The sequence below is a fragment of the Seriola dumerili genome, unplaced genomic scaffold (assembly GCF_002260705.1).
Source record: "Seriola dumerili isolate Sdu_G_001 unplaced genomic scaffold, Sdu_1.0 BDQW01000068.1, whole genome shotgun sequence".
In the NCBI taxonomy this organism is placed as follows: Eukaryota; Metazoa; Chordata; class Actinopteri; order Carangiformes; family Carangidae; genus Seriola; species Seriola dumerili.
The window spans coordinates 17801814-17811250 of record NW_019174323.1 but is presented as its reverse complement, the minus strand read 5'-3'; the positions used below and the strand labels follow the sequence as shown (position 1 = coordinate 17811250).

The following is a 9437-nucleotide window of genomic DNA, read 5'->3' as shown; positions in this document are numbered from 1 at the left end:
TATTCACCACTGGTAGTCCAGGCTGACAGCCAATCAGGAGGCGAGGTGGGAGTCTATGTGATCGTTTCCAAAGGTCTCAGTTTCTCAGGAACCATAGAAGAAGAGATGAGTTTTAAAGCATATCAGTGTGACTGTAGCCTCAGTGTTGTCAGGAGGAGTCTGGGAAGAACTCCTCAGGTGTTTTGCAGTCAGGTGTTTCTACTTCAATTTATCATCTAACCTGACTGAACTGACTGAATGTGACATGTTGACTCTTCTCCACGGAGCTTTCTTACTGCTAAACTGAACTGAGTACCATTTCCCATCCAGAGAGCAATGTCACAGCCTCTCCTCCTCCTCCTCCTCCTCCTCCTCCCTGGAGATCACAGCACTGAGCTGCTGATGCAGTTACATACAGAACAGTAACACTGCTTTTTCTGCACCGCGGCTCTTTTTCTTTTCTCATGCTCTGTTTTGTGCAGCCTATCACGTTTCTCCATTTCTATCAAACAACATCCATCAGTGAAATATGGCTCCACCTTCTGCTGTGTCAGCACTGTGAGAGGAGGAGGAGGAGGAGGAGGAGGAGGCTGCACACATCTACCTCCATCACGGTCATGTGTTTGTGACTGATTCACTGAAGACACAAAGTTGTACATATACAGAGAGAGCAGCACTCATCATCATCATCACCGTCATCATCATCATCATCACCCTCTGACTTCTAGCTCATTAGTCCTTCTCATCCTGGTGATTAGCCTGCCCCCCCCCCCCCCCCCCCATTCCCAGGGATGAGATAAGGAGGATGATATAGATAGATAAGAGCTGACATTTGTCACAAAACACCACTTGATTGCTACTTTAACTATGGAGGAGCATGGGGTAGTGTGTAAGAATAGTTGCCATGACGACACCAACATCACTTCTGGCACACAGGACTGAAGGCTTCTGTGCAAACTGAGCCTGTGTTCACACTTTGATGGGAGTTCATGTGGAAGAGTGTCGAGCCTGTGTCTGCTGATGTGTCTGTTAATATCTGATGATGATGATGATGATGATGATGATGCGTGTTGTTTGCGTGTTCTGACATCATCTGTTGCAGTGGCTGAACCTCGCCCACACAGACGAGGGAGACGACACAGATCTGAAGGAGGAGCCTGCAGCGTGTGTGTGTGTGTGTGTGTGTGTATGGAGGGGGGGGGTTACAAATACAAATCACAGTGATGTGGGGGGAGGGGGGGCACCCTCCATTCAGTATTCATAGAGATGTGCAGTGGACGGCCTTCACTCTGAAGCTCATTCCCTCCACAGCTCTGACTGTTCATCCCACAGTCTGATTGAATTCCTCTCAGAGTCCAGCTCTGCTCTGCGGGTCGTGTGTGCGTCTGAGGCGGGAAAACGTCTCTGTCATTACCCTCAGTACGAGTTGGCTGATTCATGACACAGCAGCCGGCTCGCCGAACATAATCCTCCAACATGAAACCAAACAGCAGAGTGGTGTTTAAATAGGAGGAGCACAGCTGATTATTGTGTAACCTCCCTCCTCCTCCAGATGGTTTGATATGAATCTGTCCAGGGGTCAAACACTGTAACCGGCTCAGATATGAAGCCGCTGGCTGCTCCAGCACCTCCTCCCTCTCAGGCTCAGAGACATGGCTGTGTGTCCATGCAGGTATGGGGGGGGGAGGGGGTATGTGCTTATATTAATGACATTCCTGGCAGTGGTGCGAGAGTGTGAGAGCAGCTCTCTGGCTTCCCTCTGCTGCCACAGCATTTGTAAACAGCTGAAGAGGAAACAGCCTGAACCTGATCCCCGTCCAGGCTGCACTGAAGGAGACCTTCATCCTGTACCAGAGTGAAGACTGGTTTTCTGAACTTTTAATGATGGTCTGTGTAAACAGGTGAATCACTGTCTGCTGCTGGAGTTAAAACCCCATCACTCCTCTGAGTTTAAGGGAGAATGAAGCAGGTGCTGCTGCACGTGCGCATGAGGTTATAAATTCATATAGCAGTAATCTTAGATCGCTATCACCACTCAGCAGATATGAATCCTAACAGAGCAGCTCCTCCTCCTCCACAGATCAGACTGTGTTTCAGTAACAGAGCAGTGAAACTTCAGTCAGCTGGTTCATCATATACAGAGAGCTCATATAGGACGGTACGGCCCACTCTGCTCTTCAGAGACACGGAGACTACGTCCATCTTTATTTACAGTCTGTGGGTTCAGGTTGTTGTTTCTGTGGTTGTTCAGAGGTAATTTAACTTAACTTAAGCAAAGACAGGAAATAAATGAATAACATGAGCTGAGGGACGGTTAAATGCTCTGTAGGGCCGTATCAGCTGTGGGTTAGGTGATCATTCTGAGAGCTGTCACTGCCCCTTTCACAGACATGTGGTCATGTGATCTATTGTTAATATAAAAATATTGATTTCAGCAGCTTTAAAAGGTCAAAAGTTCAGACTTTGGTTGTTGTTACTGTTTGTAACGTACAGACTGACGTTGCTGCTCTGGGCTGCAGGTCAGAATATTCTGAGATAAAGAGATGAGGATCAGTGGATCAGTCTTCAAAGCTCCAGGGTTTAATGAAGAACTGGAGGAAGCTGAGAGCCTGTAGTTTATTTACTTTGGCCTGAATTTGAATTAAACTTGTTCATCTTCAGAGAGAAGAAAGGACCAGATGCCAGAACCTGAAAATGAAAAGGGTAATAAAAAGTATGAGCTTTATCCTTCAGGTGAACATGTTGAACCACATGGTGAAGTCCAAACACTGAGCTCTGAACCTGGACCTCATAAACCTATCCAGGCTCTCAGTGTTAGTCAAATAACCAGAATGAGAGCAGCTTTCATTATACAGCAGGTTCTATTAACTCACTGATCCCAGACCAGCTCCTCTCCATATAAAACGTTTTCTCTTTCTTGTCTTGGTGGTAAAGAGTGGCACAGATTCTTATTATCTACTATCTACACTTCATGTCTCAGCTCTGAGCTCGTGATGTTACACAGACCACATTAAAGCCCGCTGACCACATCTGGGACTTTAACAGCCCGAGACGAGAGCAGGGTTTCACAGCTCTGTGAAGAGAGGAGGGAAAAATGTCTATGTGGACTGACTTCACTCAAAAATCTGCATGAGTCATGTTAAAACATCTCAGTTCATTAGCTGTGTTTACCTCCAGGTCCCAGACACAGACTCGCAACAACAGGCTGCAGCTTTCTCCACATCCATATCCACATCCACACTGCTGGAGAACAACAAGGTGGTCATTGTGAGGCCTGGTGAATGTTGTTCCACCCACCACAGCCAAAACTAACACAGTGAGGTTGAGCAGCGCTGCTCACAGCGCTGGGAACACGGACTTGTTGTTGAATAGCGATGCAGCAAACTGAAACATGTCTGAACATTTGGTCGTAGTCACACGTTTCCTGCTCCGGTGGCCTTGGTGTGTGTCCAAGGCCCCCATGGTGTGTTTAGTTTGTACTCAGGTCATCCATCACACCACCTCCTCTGTGGTGGTGGTGGTGGTGGTGTGGTGTGGGGGGGGACTCATCTCTCGCCCCTGCTGAGACTCAATCTGGAGGTTGGAAGAGATCTCCATTGTGCCTGCAGCGTCCTGCAGCCTTGAGCTGACTGTGTTTTACTGCACTTTGTTTATGGCGCTGGGACGTGGCTCTGAGCTAAACATCAACTGTGCTATTGTGATAAACAACAATTATCCCCATATGTGTGTATACTGGGGTTAATGTATACATCAGCTGTTCTTCTTTAGTAATACTGTGAGTACAGAGACACACTGACAGGGACGAGGATGACTTTAAAAGAGTGAACCCTCCTCTCTGTATCTGTTAAAGCTCAGACAGCGGCTGCCCAACGTCATCGTGAATAAAGAAGGGGAGACCAGGGATGGTTGTAACATTTTTGACATTTCTGTCTGTATCTTTTAAGTCAGTGCGTTCAAAATGTAATACAAACTAGTTCCATGTGTCTGCTGTTAAATGGTGTAGGTGTTATCTCTGCAACACAAACAGAACATGTCTGTAGTTGTCTCAAACACAAGGAGTGAAATGTTACATTATGACGTAAGGATTATGACAAAAACTTAATGTTGTAAAGATTTTTATTCAACACTTCAATTACTTTTTAACATAATTGGTGTTTTAACAAAATAATAAAACTGAACAAAATGTGCAAATGTTCACCAGCTTCAACAGCTGAACATTTGTGTCCGTGTGTGACCGTGTATCTAACCCAGACTCTTGTAGCCATGAACTAGCTTAACTTACAGCTAACAGCTAAAACATTAGCACTGACAACTAGCATGTAAAATATCTACATAGACTCACAATAAACATGAGATAAGTTTGAAGAGTTTAACTACAGAGCAGGCTGCTAATACAAAAATAAATTACGTAAAAAACTTTCTTGCCTCAAAATTATTTTTTTCCTTCTATTACTACTGCTACTTTCTCAGGTGTGGCGTAATCAGGTGATTAGTGACCTGTTCCTGATTGGAGACGTTGGAAGTGTTACAACAAGCATGTATATTAATTCAAACTGAGTCCATTTCTTCATTTCTACTCAGTGAGGAACAACAGACTCCCTAAATGAATTGTTATTGATTCAGACCAATCATATACGCCACTGAAATGATATTGACTCCCCTGCTGCTCCCCCCACAGAGCCTGTAAGCAGCTCTCCTATAAATCAACATCCACAGACATCACATACAGCGTTTCACTGGGTTTTTGAGTCAGGAAATACTTTTGTGTCCAAAGAACAGCCTGTCTTCTCCTCCTCCTCCTCCTCCTCCTCCTTCTCCCTGTGCTGCCACCTCCCTCCCAGCAGTATAATTCATGTGGCATTGTATTTATTGTGCAAACACACAGTGCGGGAGTCCATGTTAGGTAAGAACAGGCTGTGGCGTCAGACACCTTCGGCCTGACAGGGGAGAGATTAAGCCATGCACTGCACAGCTGCTGAGAGAGAGCAGCCGGGATCACCGTGTAACTATTCACTGTCACAGTCCACAGACATTATAACGAGGAGAATTTTATCACAGATACACACAGGGAGAAGAATGTCAACACTTATACAGATGGTAATTATGAGATTACATCCGCTTTGTTAAGAGTGGTGGAGATTGTAAACAGCTCTCAGTCGGGGGGGGGGGGGGGGGTTCAAGGAACATCAAAATGTCACTGTGAGGAGCAGGGAACACGTCCAGTGACAGGTGTGTCCCTCCGCCGCCGTGACCATCCAGCCCCGTTAAACCCCCTGTGGAGGGAAGAGCTGAGCCTGACGAGGTTTTTTTTATGACAACAGTCACTACACACACTGTTGAACACTTTCATCACAACACACTCCTTGTTCAGCCGGAGGTTTCATGCATGACTGAGCACAACCTCCGAGCACAGCAGCTCCAGGAGGGACGGACATCATGTCGAACAGACATGAACACTCGTCTTTCTTTTACCCTTCAATCAAATTAATGTTAGAACGTTTCACTGTAACACCAGGAGCCATGTTTCTCCTCCCACAAACAAGAGGTTTTAGCTAAAACCTGCTCCAATAAAATAGTCCCAAGCACATGAAAGGCAAAGCACTACCGTAAATAGAACCCTGCGGGTGATTGAGCCCGACATTAACCAATCACAGCGGCGGTTGGAGCGGTTGTTGATGACGTAGCCGCGCGTAGTCAATAGAAACACATCACTGGGTGTTGACCTCTGCGAGCCGCATCACCACCTCCTCCATGTCCGTGGCGGAGGGGTACTATAAAAACAAACCAGCCCAAGTTTTAAAGGGCAGAGTTGTAAAAACTCCCAGGCTGTGGGGGGTTAGCTTGGTCTCCTGCGAGTCGGAATTCAACTGAACCCCACAGAGGAAAAAAAAAAAAGAAAACCGCCTGGAGCAGCAACAGAGACACAACATCGACGACACCGTTTTATATCTCCGTCAGAAAACTACACCACAGGCTGTGGAGGTGTTGGAGCGGACTGAGGCTGGTGCAGGAAGGACCGACTGTGTGAATTTCCATGTAAGTCGATATAAACGTAACGTCGCCATTACATTCGTTTTCTCGGGAGCTGCATTAATTTTAATGACATCTCCTCTCGAGTCTCGGGCAGTGACAGTCAGCGGTGTCATTGAACGTTGGTGTTACAGTCGACAGAAGCAGGCTGTAGCCACCTAGCTAATTAAAATGCTACGTAGCTTGCTATCGATCGACGCGTTCGTCGGTTCAGATTAAAGCAAATTTTCTTTTTCTGCCGCCGTTAACATCGACGTTAGCTTCCCTTTACCGTCCGGGCCCGGTGATATTTAGCTCGCTACAGACGATGTCACTGCGAGCTAACGCTGATAACGGCTAAACATTAACAGTATGTGGCGTCTAGATAGCGAGCCTGCTACATGTCTGTTCACACCCTTCATTAACTTAGCCAGCTAATGCTAGTCATGCTAACTGCTCGGTTGTAACAGAGAAAGTGAATCGTTTTTCTGTTGATTCCTGTTAATGTCGTCGCGTAACTGAGCTAGAACGGGTTTATGGCCGTGGTTAGACTTTGAATGATGATTATGTAACAGCGGGCTGGTCTGTGCTGCTGTACCTACGGTGGCTCCGCCGGTGCACGGGAAAGCACTAGAACAGCCTTGTCTTTTAATAAAGGAAAAAATACATCCTCCCACTAAAGCAGGAGTTATGTCTCAACATGTCCGCATGCCAAAACGAGCCAATCGAAAATCCTATGTGAGTATTGACAGCTGCCGTCAGACCCCCCCACCCCCTCCCCGCCCTCCGCAGAGGTCAACCGTGGCTGCGTTTATCTGTCACATTAGACCGCAGGGGAACACACGCTGCTGACACCGTCTTGGAGCCACTGACCTGTGTTTATTTATAGCTGTTGATATTGTACAGCTGAGATACAGGCTCCCGTGTGGAGGTGAACAATCTGAGTTAATACAAAAAACATGTCGTTGATAATAAAGGGTTTCTAATTTTATAATGCTGTTGTATTTGGCATCAGAGTCTCAATGTCTTTCTTTCTGTTCCAGGATCCTGACTCTAACTCTGCTGCAGGAAGGATATTCACTTTGGCAACAAGTTCTCAATCAGACTTGCTCCTTCACACTGGTCACTGCTGCCTCGGAGGTTTTTGCATCGCTCTGTAAAAGCAACTCTGTGACGGAAAAAGAATCTCTCTCGCCACTGAAGCAGCTATGCAGCTTGAAATTCAAGTAGCACTCAACTTTATTATTTCCTATTTATACAACAAACTCCCTCGACGACGTGTGAATATCTTCGGCGAGGAGCTTGAGAGGCAGCTGAAGAAAAAATATGAAGGCCACTGGTATCCGGATAAGCCATACAAAGGTTCAGGGTTCAGGTGCATCCATGTAGGGGAGAAGGTGGACCCCGTGGTGGAGCAGGCAGCCAAAGAGAGCGGGCTGGACATCGGCGACGTCCGGAATAACCTCCCTCAGGACCTTAGTGTGTGGATCGACCCATTTGAGGTTTCCTACCAGATTGGGGAGAAGGGACCGGTGAAGGTGCTTTATGTGGACGATAACAATGAGAACGGGTCAGAGCTGGACAAGGAGATCAAGAACAGCTTTAATCCTGAGGCCCAGGTCTTCATGCCAATCAGCGACCCTGTTGGGGCTTCCTCAGAGTCCAGCTCTCCCTCCCCTCCTTTCGGGCAGTCGGCTGCCGTGAGCCCCTCCCTAATGCCACGCTCCACCCAGCCCTTAACCTTCACCACTGCCACCTTCGCTGCCACCAAATTCGGCTCCACTAAGATGAAGAGCAGTGGTCGTGGTAACAACAATAACAGTGGCAGTAGCACCAAGGTGGCCCGCACCTCCCCCACCAATAACCTGGGTCTGAATGTCAACACCCTACTGAAGCAGAAAGCCATCTCCACGTCCATGCACTCACTGTACGGGCTGGGCCTGGGGCAGCAGCAGCAACAGAAGGCCTCTGCTCTGTCCCCCAACGCCAAGGAGTTTGTGTTCCCCAGCCTCCAGGCCCAGGCCAGCCCCGGAGCCGTCTTCCCTGGGGAGAGCTCCCTGGGCCTGGGCCCCCTGCAGTACAACAATGCCTTTGACATGTTCGCAGCCTACGGAAGCCTCAACGACAAGTCTCTAATGGATGGCCTCAACTTCAGTCTGAGCAACATGCAGTATTCTAACCAGCAATTCCAGCCAGTCATGGCTAACTAAACTCATCATCACGATGTTATTTATGAATGATGGTGGCTCAAAGAGAAGGAAAAACAAAACGCACACTTAGAAACTGGACTTTCAAGGATGTAGTGTCTAGTCAGTCAAGCGCATGTGCCCAAGGGAGTCTCTACTGTGGCCCCCTTGAGTTTGTTTCTACTCAAAGCTTGTTGTACAAACACATCCAAGCTTGTTACTTCAATTCAACATGCATCATTGTTTTTCTTTTTCCTTTTTGCCAACCAAGCACAAAATTTTTTACTATGTTGAGAAAATACAAAAAAAAAAAGAATACAAGCTTAAAGTTTTGGCCTCTTACAGTATTTTACAGGTGGTAAGACAAGGCTGATTTTTATGAATTGGCACTACTAAGTGGGTTACTTGGTCTTTTTCTAATTGTATAATTTAATTTAGTACAGAGTTTGTAAGATATCAGAGTATATATTGTTTCTATGACATGGTGTTGCATTTATATCTTTTTACTACTCCAGTGATCTGTGATGGCTGCAGCAGCTTTTCCTTATTTTCTTTTTTTTTTTTTTTTTAAAGATAATTGTTAAAGAAATCCATCTTTAAAAAAAAAAAAAAAAAAAAAAAGAAAAACATGAAATATTCTGAAGATTGTGTACAGAGTATTCCTTAGTGGTGGAGTTCAAGTGTAGGAATATTTGCTTTTTCTGAAAGATGAATTGTATTTTCTGTTAAGAGGTTAAAAAGATTTTGCTATACTATGGACAAAATGTAATCGTATGAATATTAATTTTGTACCTACATTGTGCAATACTTGATAAAAAAATACAGTATAACAAAGTATTTTGAGTCAGTGTCTTACATGTCAAGAGGGACTGAAATAGTTTATATTAAGTTTGTATTAAATGCTTAAAAATGATATGCTTGTCTTTATTTTTTTTAATTTCATATTTGCACCCTGGTCTTTTTAATAAAATAAACTACAGTTGAACATGATCAGTTATTGCTTGTTCTGTCTTCGACCTGAGCAGGTAACAGTCAGATAGTAGGAGTTAAAGATGGAGGCTGGACTGTTCAGTCTGTGTGGAGACATGAGACCTGGAGCTGATGAACTGTGGATGTGTTCAGGTCTAAAGATGGAGGTTCATGTCTCACTAATACAGGGGTGTGGTCATGTGACATCACAGCTGTGAGGAGAGGTAATTCCTGAACGTCACATTTAATTTCCAGCCTCTTGTTTTATTTTAAGGAGGTATGTGTTAATCTGTT

The 9437-nt window shown here is 45.6% G+C and overlaps 1 protein-coding gene across 1 annotated transcript; it reads left to right on the top strand.

Moving 5' to 3' along the window:
- The first annotated feature begins 5771 nt into the window (after positions 1 to 5771).
- On the top strand, positions 5772 to 8487 carry LOC111220436 (protein Tob1-like). Its single transcript, XM_022743524.1, has 2 exons — positions 5772 to 6015; positions 7032 to 8487. The coding sequence occupies exon 2, from the start codon at positions 7197 to 7199 to the stop codon at positions 8196 to 8198; it is 1002 nt and encodes a 333-aa protein (XP_022599245.1). The 5' UTR covers positions 5772 to 6015; positions 7032 to 7196; the 3' UTR covers positions 8199 to 8487.
- The last annotated feature ends 950 nt before the right edge of the window (positions 8488 to 9437 follow it).

Excerpts from the sequence above, each read along its gene's own strand:
- LOC111220436 (XM_022743524.1), top strand. The coding sequence starts at position 7,197 with ATGCAGCTTGAAATTCAAGTAGCACTCAACTTTATTATTTCCTATTTA.